The sequence below is a fragment of the Netta rufina genome, assembly GCF_964035555.1.
Source record: "Netta rufina genome assembly, chromosome: 4".
NCBI classification, from domain to species: Eukaryota; Metazoa; Chordata; class Aves; order Anseriformes; family Anatidae; genus Netta; species Netta rufina.
Window position 1 is genome coordinate 65,956,855 of NC_140127.1, and position 18,086 is coordinate 65,974,940.

Consider the following 18,086-nt stretch of genomic DNA (forward strand, 5'->3'; position numbering starts at 1 on the left):
TGGTGAGATGTGGGGATGGAAGTATAGGGGTTGAGTTTTTTACATATAACTCAGACAAAATTCCCTCTGGGTTTGGGATGTGCCTCTGTCAGATTATAAGGAATATAAAATATGCACAGCTCCAAAGTAGCATGTGTAAAATTATATGATTATATAAACCCATTGATATTACATGATTAGGTACATTTTAATATGTTAATATATATAATCATACATAATACTCATTTTTACATGTGTGTATAAATACATGTGTATAGACTGACATATATGTCTATATATACATATATATACATAATATGCACTCTTTGTAGCATTCAATTATAGGGCTTTTTTTTGCTTAAAATCTACATTCACTGCATTCATGTTGCTGCTGTACACAATTACCACAAGCAACTGTTAGATGCTTATAGTGGTTGCACTTATCCTGAAGAAAATGTACTTTTGAATACACAAAAAGTCCAAGCTGAAATTTCTGTATTCTATTTACTTGTACTAATTATATTGATATTACCGACACAATAACAATTCAAAAGCATTACTACCTATTTAAAAAAAAAAATCTATACCTATTTTACTACTCTCTGTATTTGCGGACACTCTTTACAAAAAGCATCCAACGTTTGAGACTTACCTTGTTCTTTTCCATTGCACACTGTAGCAATGCCATTTTCCACAGCACCCTCCCCATCTGAACTTGGCCTCTCAGATGACAACTTCTGCAAGGACAAAGAAAGCTGCCATATAATGTCACCTTCATCAAATTAAGTGTCATGAGTCAAAGTATGCTTACTATGAAGTAAAACACTTTCTAAGTACCGATCCACCTGAAGACAAACTTAAGTTAGTAAAAAGGTTTTTTGTTGTTGTTAATACTACCATATAGGCTTTAGAATAGCACATAAACTACAAATTAACTCCATATTTGAAAGTACAGTAAAAAGATTTTCCTTCCCAGGAAATTGGTGATAAAGCCTTTGTCAGTAGGACTTTTAAGTAGGGTCTACAGAGGCGTTTGCTCATGTGGATGCCTCAACGCAGCAGGGGCTTAATCAGTGCTGGTAAAGTACTGACTATTCACTGCAGAGTTGTTCTCCTTTCGGATTCTTGCTCAAATATCTTGCTGAGTAAAGGAAGCAGAGACAACTGCTTGTGGTAGCTTCTTACAAGTTTTTGTGTTAAGGCACAAATGCTTGAAAGGGTCTACTGAAACTGACAGCATGCCCAGGGAGATCTTTAAGAACTAAATTCTCAAAGAGAAAAGACTTCCCCTCAAGACTTCTCTATCATCTTCAGCTATTCTTCCCTGAACGTTACAGCCTTGCTTGCACTTTGCACTATATGGAGTGTCTCTGCAATGCAGCTCACATAGCACAGCTACTTGGTCTGCACCATTTAGCAGCTCAAGAGAAGCTGCTGTTGGATACAAGACAGTCTGTTGGTTGTTCATGACCAAATGAATATACAAAGCAGAATTTTTAACTCTGTAGGATATATACACACATATCCAAATAAATTAAGAGAATGAAGGGGGTGGTATTTTAAAACAGCAACACAAATCAGCAAAGATTTATTTAAAACCTCCCTAGAATATGGTATAACAAGAAGAAGTTAGTGCATTAAATCCAGAAACTAAATCTAATTTCAGCTTTTGTGGAAGTGAGCATTATTGGTTTGATAACTTTACCTTTTCGAGTTCTGTCTTGTGTACTGGAGAACTAGACAATGGCCCATCGGAGTCTACAGTGCCTGTACAGTTGCTGCACACATCTTTTATAACCTTAGGAGACAAAAAAAAATAAATTAATTAGCTACCAAATACAAATCAGAGAAATTATGCATGAATGTTAAGGGGAAATAGGAAGGAGAATCACAAAGCCTCTTAGTAGGCTGTCAGGTTAGCAAAGCATCAATGTGAAAATCTCCCTGTCCACAGCAATGTGTTAGGCAGGCTGCCACTGTATGAAGCTCTCCACACTGCCTCCCTAAGTCATTTCATGTGTGACCTCAAGGAGACATAATGTCTAGAGGTGGAAGGTTTCAGTTTCTAGACAAGTTAAGCTCCGAGGCTCTCCTGAGTAAAGAAACCAACAGTGCTAGTGATTTCTATGTGCCAGTTTTGCAATACGAACTCAGCTGACACCACCAAATTACTTGCACTATGATGATAAGGATAACAGTTTTGCATAGCATATTACCCAGCTGTTTTTGTTGTTGTTGTCGTTGTTTTTTGGTTTTGTTTTGTTTTTGCTACTGAAGATCTAAGGAAGTGCCAGTGAATACCTTGGAGTGGCATTTTGTGATATTTTCATTTTATACTTTCATACAGACATAAAGGTATAGGTCAATGTAATAGTAAATGTGTTTTCAGAAATGGGCATTAAGTCTGTTTTTAAAATGTTAAATAAAATTCCAGAACCTAGAAATCAATGAGATTTCGATAGAAACTGAAGTTCAAAACCTGAAACTAAATAAATGTAAAAATACGCAATGAGCAAAGACATCTGTTGTTTCCCTATGGACATCACTACTTTTTTTTGTTGTTTTCCCCCTCTAGTAAGGTTCCCACCTGACCATTATCGGTCTGATGAGGACAGATCTTGAAACTTCATGTCGATTAATGTGGAGAATGATTACACTTTTTATGTCACACATGGTACTCGTTACTCTTTTTTTTGTCAGCTTACCTTGTGACTGTGATAACATACAAGCTTAAGGTCTACATGAGCAGTCAGAAAAAGTGGGCTAGGGAAAGCAGCAATAAACACTACTATCATTTTTAAAGCTTTTCAGACATACATTAAATAAAAATTTTAAGTAGATATTTGGAAAGATAAATTAGAAAGCAGCAGACAGAGAAATTAGAACACACCCTTTGTGGGGAGAGCTCTTCAGTGTTCAGCATATCAAAACAGTATTTACCACATCTTGTCATTACTAAGCAGGTCTTGATTGCTTAACCTGATCTCCTTCTATGATAAGATGACCTGCTGAATGCATGAGGGATAGGCTGTGGATGTTGTTTACTTAGACTTTAGCAAAACATTTGAAGTTGTTTCCCACAGCCCTCCTCTGGAGAAACTGGCTGCTCATGGCTTGGCCGGACATTCTGTCAGCTGGTTTAAAACCTGTCTGGGTGGCCAAGCCCAAAGGGTCACAGTGAATGGAGTCAAATCCAATTGGCAGCCAGTCACAAGTGGTGCTCCCCAGGGCTCTGTACTGGGGGCAGTTTTGTTTAACATTTTTAACAACAAACTTGATGAGAGGATTGAGTGCACCCTCAGTAAGTCTGCAGACAACACCAAGTTGGGTGGGAATGTTGATCTGCTTGAGGGTTGGAAGGCTCGGCAGAAGAATCTGGATAGGCTGGATCAATGGGCTGTTTCCAGTTGTATGGCATTCAATAAGTCTTGAGTGGTACATTTCAGTCATAATAATGCCATGCAGTGCTATAGGCTTAGGGAAGAGTGCCTGGAAAGTTGCCTGGCAGAAAAAGACTTGAGGGTGTTGTGCTGGTTGGCAGCCAAATGAACATGAGCCAGCAGTGTGCCCGGGTGGCCAAGAAAGCCAATGCCATCCTGGCCTGCATTAGAAATCAAGTGGTCAGCAGGCCTAAGGAAGTGATTGTCCCTCAGTACTTTCCACTAGTGAGACTACACCTTGAGTACTGTGTTTAGTTTTGAGCCCCATGCTACAAGAAGGACATTGAGTTGTGAAATGTGTTCAGAGAAGAGCAACAAAGCTGCTGAAAGGACTAGAAAATAAGACATATGAGGGGTGACTCAGGGAACTGGGCCTGTAGTCTAGGGAAAAGGAGGCCGAGGGGAGACCTGATCAATCTCTACAACTATAGAACCGCAGAACCATAAAATGTCCTGAGTTGGAAGGGACCCATAAGGATCATTGAGTCCAACTTCTGGCTGCAAACATAACCACACAAAAATTCAGACCGTATGACTGAGAGCACAGTCCACACGCTTCTTAAACTCCAACAGGCTTGGTGTCATGACTATGTCCCTGGGGAGCCTGTTCCAGTGCGCTACCACCCTCTTGGTGAAGAACCTCTTCCTGATGTCCAGCCTGGACCTCCCCTGTTGCAGCTTGACACCATTCTTGCGGGTCCTATTGCCGGTCACTAAAGAGAATAGATTGGCGCCTGTCCCTCCACTCCTCCTCATGAGGAAGCTGTAGACCGTGATGAGGTCTCCCCTCAGCCTCTTCTTTTCCAGGCTGAATAGGCCAAGTGACCTCAGCCACTCCTCATATGTCTACCCCTCTAGGCCCTTCACCATCTTTGTAGCCTTTCTCTGGACACTCTCCAGCAGTTTCACATCCTTTTTGTACAGTGGTGCCCAGAACTGCACACAGTACTCGAGGTGAGGCTGCACCAGTGCAGAGCAGAGCAGGACAATCCCTTGTCTTGCCTTGATCGACTAGAGGGATGATATGATCATAAAAGGAAGTCAGATTTGTTAAACAGGACCTACCCCTCGTGTACCCATGTTGGCTGTGACCTATGACTGCTTTGTCCCCCAGATGTGCTTCAATAACTCCTAGGATAATTTTCTCATCATTTAACCAGGAACTTATGTGAGACTGACAGGCCTGTAGTTACCAGGGCCTTTTCTTTCTTTCCCTTCTTAAAAATTGGCACAACATTTGCCAGCTTCCAGTTTACCGGCACCTCTCCTGATTACCAAGAATGTTGAAAAATAATTGCGAGAGGTCCCACGAATAGGGAATACAAGGTTGTGATAGACTTTCACTGGGCACTCTTGCATGCAGGATGCTCAACATTGCCATCGCAAATAAAATAGCTTCACAGAATATCCTGTCTGAAAAAATTTATTAAGATTTTTCCTCACAGGCAGGGATGGGAGGAAAGAGCATCCCGCAGAGCCGGGCACCTCCCCTCCCATACAGCCTCACCCATGTTCAGAAATGTCTCCTCCGAAGCACCCTGCTGGCACAGCAGGCACATGGATCTGGCCAGGGAGAGGCCCCATCCCACCACTTGCAAGGCCACCAGCGCTACCAGGGAGGCACTAAGGCCAACACCAAGGAAGCCGACCTGTCTCACCGGGCGGCACATTAGGAGCACAGCATCCATGGGCTCCATCACCCAAATTTCTTTCCACAGACAGCCCTGGGGGCTCCCACAGGCCATGCAAAAGGAGCTCAAGGTGCTACAGCACTCAGGCAATGCCAGGACCTGTGTGGGGACTGAGGGCAGGGCCGGGGGCCCTGTGGCGGGGCGGGGGTGCAGGTGACACCACAGAGGACATGTCACAATACAGGGGCTGCTTTTAGGGCAGCAGCGCTGCTGCAGTTTGGCCTGAGCCATTGGCAAGGTAAGTGAAGAGGGAAGGCTGGGCTGGGCCATGGCCAGGGCACAAACACCAGCCCCTCAAGGGGTAGCTAAGCCTGCAGCGAGGGCCCAGCTGCTCAGGGCAGGGCTTATGGCTGTCACCACCGGCTCTGGCTGCAGTTCCTGCTGCCTCCCACCTCCCTCACTCTGTCTCCTACCTGACCCCGAGGGCCTGCAGCTCCTGCCCAAGCTCCCTCAGCCACCAGCCAGCTCCCACCCAGTCCCACTGACTTGCTTCTCTCTCAACTCTTTCAGACCATGGTTTCGGCAATTTTCTTCGCCCTGACCTTCCTGGGTTTAATACATAGCCCACAGAAAGTCAGCAATGAATTAGATGCAGCTACAAATGAGCGCATGCAGCAGCGTGCAGAGGAGCTGCAAGATCGCATGATGCAGCTGCTGCTAGAAATGGAGCAGAGGGACCAGGAGCACAGCTGGGCGCATGTGGGAGCCCTGCTCCTATCTATGCTGCAGCACTGGCAGTTCTAGGCCCTGACTGGAGAGCTTGTCTTGTTCTTCGTACTTTGCCACATGCTCATGAAATTGCGTCGTGAGCTGGGCAGCAGAAACAATAATGGCATCTCTGAAAGCAAGGGGGACAATGACATTGATGAAGACTCCACTGACATTTTGGATGCACGCAGATTTGTCAGTGGGTACCTGCAGTGGCCAGTAAGGAACCCGGAAGAAACATGCAAGCTCGTGAAGGAAGTGGTGGATAAGCTTCTCTGCATCTGCCAGACCATTCCCAGGAATAAGTTCATGCCATGACTGCAGCCACCCATTGGGGTGAGCAGCACCTTCGGTCCCACTGAGAACGATACAACTCGTGTACATCATGAATTAAAGGCACTATATCCCATAAAGACAGGAAGAAAACCAACCCTGTTTTACAGATGAAGAACTTGGGAATGAAAGAAAGATTAAATCACTCACTCAATGTCACATAAAAAATCTAAGCAGACGAGGGAAATGAACCTACATTTTTATTTCTAAGCAAGTATATTAAAATGTTTCAGTGTTCTTTCTTGGATGTTTGAATTTCTCCGTATCTTTTCTCAGAAATGTAAGCACAGTACTATCAAATTCATGGCACTTGGCATGCTTTGTAACAGAAAATTTAGATGTGTCTGTTCCAGAATATTTGCATCTTGGAGTTAAACTTAGCCCTAAGTTCCTCCCAAAATACATTAGAAACTGTTTCTGTATATTGCTTTCCTTTCAATTGCTGGTCTTCAGTTTGGTGTAAAATTGCTGTTTTCCTCGAGAAATGTGACCATACAGTTTCTGAGAACATTCATTTCTGTCTCCTGCATGACCCTGATTCAATGGTTCATGTTTTCAGCATCTGCTCACACCACACAGTTAGTTAATTTTGGCAGAGGCAGATAGTAATGGGAGTTACAGACAGAACAGAGGGGAATGATTTGGCAGCACTAACTGAATAGTATGTGCAAAGTCATGCACTCAAGTAAATACGGTTCTTATCATACCTCACATATTTAAGGAGACGATAAAGTGTGTAATTGGGTTGTAATTAAATTTTGATTAAAAAAAATGACACACTCTCAAATGGAAGTTCACATCAAGATATGAAGAAAATGCACATTTAAGGATCCCACACTTCATTTCGGCTCAAGGGGTTCACTGGCAAAGGCTTGCTCATCATCTTCTGTATGCTGTATAATTGTATTTGATGCACAGCATAAAACTCATACTTACAGAGCTCACCAGGATGAAATGCCTTTAATATATAATGGTTGACTGGATGCACTCTATAATTACGTTTGCAGACAGCTGCCATTATAAATGCGGTTTTCACATGCTTATAGCTTTAACTCAAAATTTTAAGGATAAAACATTCCACCAGTGCTGCCAACTTGCATAATTTCAATCACAAGACTCAGAGTCCTTGACAATTTTTTCTATGATGTTCCATCTCCTGGAGTCATATGAAAACAAAAGAACGCTATTTTCATTAAAAAATACTTGTGAGCAGGAGGGGGGAGAGGAGGTCAGAAAATTTTTATCTGCTGCAATGAAATGTATGAATATTTGAGCAAATATCTCAATGGTTCCAAAACTAGAAAGCAAATAAAAGGAACCCCCAAATGAGTGATTTTTAACAAAATGGCACAAACTGGAAGGCTGTTCTGAGAATACTTTGTAATGGAGCATGCTCCATTAATAGTTTAAATTTTCCCACACATAAGAAAAGGGAAATCATTCTCTTTCTTACCACAAATGCTTGTATTTTACGTACACACACATGCATGCACAGAATCTGCCAGGAAAACACACTATGTATTAAAATATTTAAAATATATGAGAAAATATAATCAGAAAAAAGAAGACCTTTCATTTCTTTGTATATCTTCAAAACTAAATACATCTAAAATAATATCCTGTTATTCCATCACAAGAATTTCAAATACGACAATTGCCATTACAATAGTACAGTCAGTAGACTTCAGAACTGCCTCTCTCAAATGCAGATATGGAAAAAGCTTGTGCAGCTTGAACTGTATTGCAATTACTTATTTATCTTATAGGAAGGTCTTGAATCCCCCACTGATTTAGGATATAGAAGTGTATTGTTTGACTTCGGTGACATGAGGAACAGAAGGGAAATATTTGCAGGTACACAGCTGGAAAGATTGCCTGCCCGAGTCAGCTGACAATGAAGGGTGAAGTCAGTGGAATTTTTGCCATGTGGTTTGTCTGGAATACTTCTTTGTTTTAAAATACCTTACTATAAAAGCAGTAGAGTTTACTATAAAACCTTCATACCAGTGTTCACCTACAAATTTATATAATTATTGTTTTTTATTTTAAATGACACTGTGACTGCATGCAAAATAACTTACCCTACTTTTATTCTTTTTACTTGCAAAGTCAGATGAATCAAATTTGATTTTTTGAGCTACCTTCAAACATGATGTCATCATTAAAAAAAATATGAGCTATGAAGTAAAATCAAAAAGTCAACTGCTTGCTAACCATACACTCCCACAAAGGAGACCAGCAAATTCTGAGTAAAAGTACTAAGTTTGCAGCTGGGTTGTTGTGGTTAATCTCTCTGGTACCTGATAAGGAATAAGACTGAAAGCCCCCCTTGTGTCTGAGGAGCTTGTGAACCTCTGTCTTGGTAGATACCATTGAATGAGTTCAGGCACAAACTGTGCTTACCACAGGGATGTGATCATATAGCAACTCTTGTACACCCAGTACCTGTTTTCATTAAACTCACAGGAATTTAATGACTGCCACTGTGTCCCACGCCAGGCAGAGAAAGGAATAACATCACAAGTGAGTAAGTTCAGAAGTAATTAGGGATAAAACTGATAGTTTTGCATCATTTCTTGAAGTACATTTGCTTAATTTCATTACTCACTACGTATGTTAGTGTCAATCTTAACCTCTTTAACAGAGCACCAAAGCTTTAATAGCACTTTACTGAGAAGTAGAAGAGATACCCCATGGAGTTTACCATGAAATTTATAATTTAGAAATTACAGAAATTAGAGGAAAAGCATAAATTATTCACCTTTACAATGCTATAAATCCTGAAAAGAAACATACTTTACCCTGTGTACTGGAAAACATCCTCAAGCCTGAAAAGATTTACCTTTCTGTCTTATTGCCATTTGAGTAAACTGGGGATGAGATTCCAGCAAACTAGTAGTCAGCAAGCCTTTAGTGCCTAAAAATATCCCCTTAAAAATACTTTTCTGACATATTTGAACAAAACGAACCCCGTACCCTTTCTCCTGCATCACTACCACAAAGACTTTGGTCCTATATAGACAGGGCAGGTCCTATATAGACAGGGCAGGAGGCACAGGGTGGCTGGAGGCATCGCTACTGCATGGGGAGCATTGCCCCTGCAAGGTGGCATGGAAATGCAGGCTGCATTTCAGGCCATAAATCTGAGCTGGGTATGGTATAAATAATTTGCCATCCCAAGATCAAAGTTGGAGAGATAAGGAATACTGTCTAGTGGTGAAAGCAGGGGACCAAGTCACAGCCCTCACAGATTCTGCTGCGAGATCTGCAACAGCTTAACAGCCTGTATTTGAGATCTTAGCCAGGAATGTAAAGAAAATTTATCTCTGAAAAAAAAAAAAAAAAAAAAAAAAAAAAAAAAAAAACAAGCAAATATGATGTTTGTAGTTCCTTTTTTTTTCTTTTTTTTTTTTTTTTTTAAGTATTACGTACTGTATCTGCCTTTTTTTTAAAGTAACATTCTTTTCACTGGTGCCAGTCATACAAATACAGTGGTTCAAGGGGACACTGGCCGCCCCGCAGCCAAACCAGGGTATTCCTGTTTTCCAAGTGCGTGAGAAGAAATCCTACCAGTAAGTCTGGCCACAGCTCTGACATGCAGCTCAGCCCTCTGAACCTCCAGGTGATGCCTCCATTGCTGGCAGTGATGTGTGGTGCAGAATCAACCCAGCCTGACTGCCCTGGGACACCATGAGTTCCTGAAGTTACCAGTAAACCAACAAGCACTATATGGAAATCAGTTGTACTGGGCATACATCCCCTAACACTTTATCAGTCATTCTAAAGGCACTTAACTTCACTCAGCTACACCATACAGATAATAATCTCTTTAGGGAATATTACTTAAGCCAAGAAAGTAATGTTTGAAGTCTTTTGAGATCTTCGGCTGGAAATTCCCATAGAAACTAAAAACAAGCACACAATGTTTACAGTCACAAGCCCATATGACCGATTTAAACTGTGGTTTAAACTTATACTGATTTAAACTGGTAAACAAAGAGCTGTGACAGTAGTTTATTCTTCAGTAAAACTCAGTCCACATTAAGACTGGAGCACAGAAGTTACTTGGCTCCTTCACTAAGCTCAGTGTAGTGCAAAAGGAGATTTTTTTCAAAGACTTTTACTGGAGATGACATGCAATTATCTGAGATGGAAGTTGAGTAGGTCAACCTGAGTAACGCTCCTGAGGAGTGTTGCAGGGTCTTTGAATGATACAATCTTGATTTTTTTCTTTCTTATAAGCCCTAAAATGAAGAGATGATGCAAAATGGCTGCATACCATAAACAAAAACAGTTAACCAAGGGTGCATAATGTTAGGAAAAACAAAGAAAATCAAGGGCAGGATTCCAAATGGTAAATTACCTCTGATGCACAATAGATAAATGATGAATGATAGATCAGAAATACATTTTTGCAGGAGGCATTGCTAGGAGGAAGGGAAGGCCTTAGGGCTGGACACCATGACCACATCCTTCTTCCACTGGTCTTCTACAAGAAGCTGCTTCAGAACTTAATTTCTTTGGCATCCATGTATTTTTAATACTAGGAGCAATTTTCTGTGGCCTTGTCTGAAGGTTCTGCACACAGAACACATTCATCTATATGAATGAAGCCACTAAACAAGCATCTTCTTGTAATCTTCTTAGTAGTCCTTTTATTTTTAATGTAGCATGTCCCAGGGATCCTGACAAATAAGTGTGTAGTTTCTGTGGGTCTGTTGGATGTGCTGAGACAAACAGGAAGATTTAAGACCTCACTTGACCACAAATGCACAAAAGTGCACACAGATGCCCATATACTCAAGCGCACATGGAAAAAGCTTATGTTTGGGTCAGAGTGTGTAACTGCATACATTTTTTCATGTACATTTTTGTGGGAACATTTTAGGACTCAAGTTTGGAAAATTCCACCACTTAATGTTGCACACTGTATTACTGATATGATCTCAGCTCTAGGCTGGATTTTATACTAGTTGCACTCGATGCTCTGAAATCTTGACAGGCTCTTTGGTGACATCAGCTATCCTTTTTTTTTTTTTTTTTCATCACACATTTGTTAACTGGTAAACCTGAAACTCCCTTTGTGGTTTCCAGTCTAGACTTCAATTTGCAGTAGCTTTATCAGCTGTTTTCTTGGTGTCATCTTCACAAAAAAGGTCTAAAATACTCTGCATTTACTTCAGTTCGACTTCTAATATGTCTTGTCTTCCAAAAGATATTTTAAAATTATTTGCTCAAGTAAATGTATTTTATACTGATTACATATGACTTAAAAAGATCTTCTGTTTTAGCTTTCACGGGAAATTCTAGCCTCCAAATCCATTCTGAGCTTTTCAGGCTCAAGAGTAAAGCTTTAATTTGATACTTACATACAAATTTCCTCATGAGAACCTGTCGTTCCCAAGTGATAACCTGGCTCTGCTGGCATGTATTGGCACAGTATCTTTGGCAGAGGAGGTGTGTTAGGATTAGAAAGTATGGATGCAGAGACCCTTCTCATCATTAGTGCCTGAATCAGATATAAATTTATATTTTAGAATATAAATATTCTAAAAATAGAATTTATTACCTACAGAAACCATGCATAGATGATAGAGAGCTGCGGGGACAGAGTTCATGCCCCACTGGCAGAAGAAGCTCATACCACTTCTTCAAAGACAAAACAGTGATCTCTTCTTCAGTATAAGAAATTCCTACATAAATCTACACATGAGTTTCAGAAGCTCATTTTAAGTAAGGGATGCATGAAGAAAAAAATATATTTTTTTGCAATTAAAAAAAAAAATCTTACATTTTTAAAAACACAGAACGAATGCTTCTTGTTTTCTGAAGAGCCACATTTCTTGAAAACCCTGGAGCTGTTGCAAGAGCTGCACAAACTATTTTTGGTTAGCTGCTGCACTGCTAATTTGTACTGTACAGGACGGAGAGTGATGCAGCAGCACTGAGGACTTGGTTGAGCGTACGGTAGCATTGCCATGTAGTTGAGAGAGGCTTATTAATAGAGAGCTTTGCAGCATGAAGAAACTACATAAAGTATTGTCAGACTGTCTCCACGTGCTTTGCAGATAGCATACTTTCCAGCCGTTCACTCCTGGCACACACAATTGTGCTAACATGCAATGTGCAAAACTTCTTTTTTTTTTTTTTAAATAGCAAGAGTGCATCTGGGATATAGAAAAACCTAGCACTGCTCTGCCTGTGTGAAGAATGCTTTAAAGACAAATTAAAACAAAACAAAACAGAAACCCAACAATTTTTATGAAAGTCTGATAAATGCCAATGTATTCAGCTTTACTAAGCCCAAGTTTAGAACAAGACAGGAAATAATGGTGGAGTTACTATGATCTAACTGAAGTGGAATTCCCTTGGAAAAGAATATGACTGATGATTTTTTTTTCATTTCAATCAGTATTTTTGAAACTCTAGGTGAATTAATAGGACCCTTGGATGCTACTATGTTTTAAAAATTGAAACAAGATACTGGTGTTAGAAGAAGCCTAACAAATACAGATTACTTTCCACTAAAATGACAACACAAAGTGCATTTTTAAGATAAGACACAAACTCCCAGTCAAAACCAAAAGCAGACATACTGCAAACCCCCCAAAGGTATATTCAAATATTGCAAAATAGGAAATTACAGATTAATTTTCCACTTGGTCAATTAGCCCACAGCAGAAAGTCATACCTCCTAAGCTGCATTTTATGTCTTCCGCTTCTGATGACAGAAAAAAACTGTCATCAGGAAATTCCTACGTGTTTAATTCAATTGTGTTTGGAAAAATACAATTTATTCTTAGCACATAAGTACCATATAAGGTTAGATCAGAGCACAGCATGGAGAATGCCTGATGAGTCTTATGCATTCAGATTTTTAATATGCATTCAAAAGGCTGGATTTAAAGGTCTTAAAACAAGCCACTAAAAATGTAGTGATAGTTTCCCACACTACTTAATTCACTGACCTCCATATCTGAAACTGGCAAAGTCCAGTATAAATACTACTAATCTGGCTGGGATCTAAAACTGCAGCCCTTGCACCAGGATTTTCGACATTTTCAGACACTGAACAGAAAAGGGTTGAAGATGACAAAATCTTATTTCTCAGAATTCTGCCTTCCCAGAACAAACCGTAACAGATGATATGTTGCTCAATGAGAGTCAGCCAACTTTAATTGACTTCTAGAAGCTGAATAATTTTTCTCCCTCTAGAACAATTCAAACAGGTATCTCCTCAAGGTTAGCTTGTTTAAAAAATGGTATCTGTGACGGTGGTATGTTGAATTTTTGCAAGACAAGCCTTGTCGGCTATGCTTATGCACCACTCCAAAAAGCAAGCTGGGTGCCAGCTCCCTTCATGTTAGGGAATCTGAGTCACCAAAGCTTTCCAGATAATGAGCTGGAGATGTAAGTGGAAGGGAATTGCCACCTCCCTTCTTGCTGCCAGACTATTGTGCAATTAGCAGTGAAAAACATACGCACCCACAGCAGCTGTGTAGTGCTGAGATTATGGTTGCCCAAAGAGCTGCTTCAAGGCCCGAGCATTAAGTCTGGATTTCTGCAGTCCCAGACTGGATGGGATTTAAGTGGTCTAGATTGCCTGAAAGCTATGAACAGGCAATGGAAGTGCTTTGGTGGTGAGAAAGCTCCTGGTCAGGAGTCACCTCTTACCTTTAGCCACTGTTCCGCCTGCTCTTTGCTCTGTACTGCCAGAACCAGTGCATCTGCTCCTTGGTGCGAGATTTTCAGCTCGTGCTTCTTCTTTTTGCTGTCTTTGGGGATGTACGTGATGCTGCAGTCATTCAGGAACAGCTCCATCTGGGGCTGCTGGTCCTTGGAACTTTTGTAACACTGCAAAATGCAGAGGTCAAAAGTTAAATCTCACCTTTGTGACCTTTAGGGGAAAGCTGTTATTATATAGAAATGCTATTTTTAATATTTTCAACACAACTCTTTACCACATACCCCAGAGTTCAGCCAATGCTAACTTTGCATTTCTTTTCATCCTCTTTGTAAACCAAAATTGCTTCCAGACAGACATTAATAGAGATCTTTTATTGCAGGTACAACATATGGAGGGCATTTAAGCTTCTTCTGTGTTATCTTTATGACTCAACCTTGAACTCCATCAGGTAGGAAGAGGGTGCTTTTGGATATCTGTTCACATGTACCAGCAGTATACACTTGTACAGTTAACAACTTTCAAACCCAGATGCTTACCCTGGCCTCCAGCAACATCTCAGCGTATCAAGGCAAACCTAGACCAGTGCTCACATGCTGCCTTCGCAAAAGAGAAGGCAGATGCCTTATTCAGCTGTCCTTGTTGAGATAAGTAACAAAATTTGTTGCAGTCTGGACAGGGGGAAAAACCACAGGACTGTAGTTTTTCAACTAATTTGGTTTAATCAGTTACTGCATAAAATCACATAAATGTTGGTTTACCCTTTAAGGTCCTGCCTAAAACTGTGTGAATTATCCAGTGATTTTTCCCCAAGTAGAAAGTTCTGTCAGTGAACAGCCATTTTGTGCTGTATCAAAGATGACTCACTCTATTTTTGAACTGGTGATTTGAAGATGCAGGGTTTCACATTGCATCATTTGTCCTGTTGACCTAGTCCCATCCTCTAACACATCAGTATAGCTCATTTTTTTAAAGCTGTCACAGACTGCCAGACTACAGAGCAAGGTTTAACTGTGAGTATGAATGTCCAGTAATTTTATATACTAATGTAAATTGGGCTTTTACTGATACAAATAAGCATGAAGGTTAAAGCAGTATCTGATATTAAACATGGACTAGTATATGCATACATAGAATAGTTGAGTATAAATGTGAACGGAGGAAGAACATAAAGACTTTTACATGTCTGAGGCAGTGTTCATGGCATGATGCAACTGTCAGGAGCACAGTAACTATTAGAGGTTATAAACACTTCAACTTAGGCTGAACAAATAGAGCCACTCTCTGCAAAACATTCATGATCTTCCTTTCCTCTCCAAGGGCAATTAACTCAAAATTTCTTGGTCATAGATTTAAAGTTTGCAACATTAAAAAACTTAAGTTTTCAAGCATTAGTCACTTCAAGAAGCAATCAATAGCATATGTTTTCATTTACATTTAATTAGAAATTTTATTTATAATTACACATTACTAAAAGTTAAGTATTTATGTATAAGTGACTTTACATGAAAAACAATTCCCTACTAAGTGTTATTCTTAATGTCTAATTCAAATTAAAATATTTTATGATGACAGCCGCATTATTATGCAGGCAACTTCTAATCCCTAAGAACATTTATTTGTTTTACTTGCATATCTCATATCTCCTTCAAACAATAAACAAATATTGTGTAATTTAGTCATTAGACTCCTACTGGGATTTTTATTTTCTTAATCCCCGTTATAGAATTACTGAAAGACACTCTGCATAAAGAGAAAAAAGCTTTTCAGAGCACACGTGGCTAAAGGAAATGAAAAGAGAAAAAAATAACAGATTTCTATATAGAACAACAAACATCATTCTAGAAGAAATACTGTGTGACTTCTGAGAAAATCTGTTTCTTTCCCTTTTTCTTTTCTTCTTTTTTCTCTTCAAGCTGTTATCTGATGGTCCTGAAATCTGACACAATTCTGGTATATGCTGATAAAAATGTGGGCTAAGGATAATGGCATTACAACAATATAATACAAAACAAATCATATTCAACATTCCTTTTATCACTTAAATAGAGCTGGATGCAAAAATTAAATCCTCTGTAACCATGGGAAACTAGAAATGAATTTCAACTATATTTTCAGAAACTTCTTACCCAGATATTGCTATCTCATACCCTGTTATTTCCTACACAGCCATAAGCATGAATGTACTTGTAAACAAACACACCTAAGCTGTCTTTTACTAGTATGGAATTATGAGGTTCTACAGAAAATGTTCTATCATCTGTTAACCAGCTTTTAATACTTGGGATATTACAGTAAATACTAGTTACATAAACAGCTATAACTGTTGCAAACACCAGATAGGAAGACAGGGAGTGTCTAAGACTCCAAACGATTTATTATGGTAAGCCTTAGGTTGCTTTTAATGTCACAGAAATGAATGTCTCCATTAATTAGACTCTTTTCAATAAACAAAAAGACTTCTATGAGCAGATAATTTCCTAACTTTCAGAATCTTTTACTTGTGCCTGCAATTAGAAAGAAACATAACAGATTTGCTTAAGAGAATACATCCACTTGTTTCTTTCTATAATGCAGCTGTGCATCATGTGAATACTGCATCTGTAATTACTGCAGAACAGATGGTGTAGGTTTAGTTTAAAGTGTATACATTACAACAGCATATGCTGCCAAGTGAGTTCTCAGTCTAACAAGGGACTTTTCTCTCCAGCAGTCTGATCCAACAGTTCATACACAAAGCTCCCTATGAGATTTTTGGTCCACAGGGAATGAAAGATTGGATTTACAGTTTCAGCTTTTTTTTTTTTCAAATTAAATACAGTAGAAGCTAATAGGGTAGACTTTCTTTCCTATATCAGGGTACTGACCGGGTTTAAGTGCAATAAAAATCTGAGTAGCTACATGATACACTTATAATTACAGTGGTTCTCTGATTCTTGGGTAAATCATAACCGAAATCTTTGGTAAGGTTACTGTACACTTGGCCACTGTTTGCAGAACATATTCCAAAGCCTAAATTCCTATAAAAATAAATACATCATCTAAAAGGTAGAAAGAAAATATAGTCAGATAAAAATAAAAATTACCAGTAGTTTGTTTTCTTTGATAACACACAGTAGTTTGGTCCATTGCCCAAATCGTTTCTTTCTAAGCAGGAAGGCACAGATTTTGGCATCCTTCACCAGATCCATAGAGGCCTCCTCAGAAGGCCACTGATGTCTCATTTTCTTCCCCTTTCCATCCTCTTCCTCTTCATCATAGGATTCGTAAGAGCTGCTCATGGCATCCGAGTCATAATCTTTAAGAAAAGGATTTTTACTCATAAAAGTGTCAAGTTAAAACATTTAGCCATGAAGTATAGTGAAAGAATTGAAAAACTCAATGGGGTTCCTTTTGAGTTAAGGCCTTTGTATGTCAGCCATCAATAAACTACTGTTTCAGTGCTTAGTAATATCACTACATTAAGTTAATTGAATAAAAGATGCAGTTCCATTATGAAATTTTACAGAAGACCTGTGCTGATGCCTTGGGAATTTTAACTGAAAGAATGAGCTTGGAATAAATAGCTACAATTTTAGGTGGTGCTTCTCCATTCTCATGGAGAAGAAACAATTGGAATATTTTCAATAGCTGAAATTTCATCCAAATATTTCAAGGAAGAAAATCTCTTATTTGCTTTAGCTAGATATTTAGGACACAATTTGGGACACAAGGGAAACCTGCAGCAACTAGGAAGGGAACAAGAGATCAAATGGCTGGAGAGCTCATTCTGAAACAGTCCCTACCTACGTGCAGAGTCACAATGGGTTATACCCAGATATCTGCAACTCCAAATCAAGCTTAAATATTCTGATACAATTTGTGGTTTCACAAAGCTTATATAGAATACTTTATCTTCATTTCAAAGAGTATATATATATTTCAAGCTCATGAAACTTTTTTTGAAAATGAATTGTTGTCTTCTGGTCAATTCTACTATGGAGGATTTGGCTTGGGGCAGCTCCATGTGGGGAAGTGGTAAATGCCACAGATGATTATCAATAGGAAAATACAACATTTTTTTCACCTATTTTAGAAAAATCAAGAGACAGATGGAAAAATGTAGATTAGATGTTTAAACTGACAGATTTTAAAACATTTATTCCAGAGCATTTTTTTTTTCATATTTGTTTAAAAGAACGCGTAAGATTTGGTAGAAGTCACCAGACTCTTCTAACTTTCTACCCAAAAAGCAGAAAAAACAAACAAACA

General features: G+C 39.3%; 1 protein-coding gene across 2 annotated transcripts in view; it reads right to left on the reverse strand.

Moving 5' to 3' along the window:
• AFAP1 (actin filament associated protein 1) overlaps nt 1–18,086 on the reverse strand; it is a gene marked incomplete at its 5' end in the record, with an annotated part of 62,143 nt that overhangs the window by 23,881 nt on the left and 20,176 nt on the right. For both annotated transcript variants that reach the window (XM_084286175.1, XM_084286174.1), the window contains 4 exons: nt 632–716; nt 1,685–1,777; nt 13,826–14,005; nt 16,922–17,133. In XM_084286175.1, coding sequence (XP_084142301.1) covers nt 632–716; nt 1,685–1,777; nt 13,826–14,005; nt 16,922–17,133 — 570 coding nt within the window. The remainder of the gene's footprint in view (nt 1–631; nt 717–1,684; nt 1,778–13,825; nt 14,006–16,921; nt 17,134–18,086) is intronic.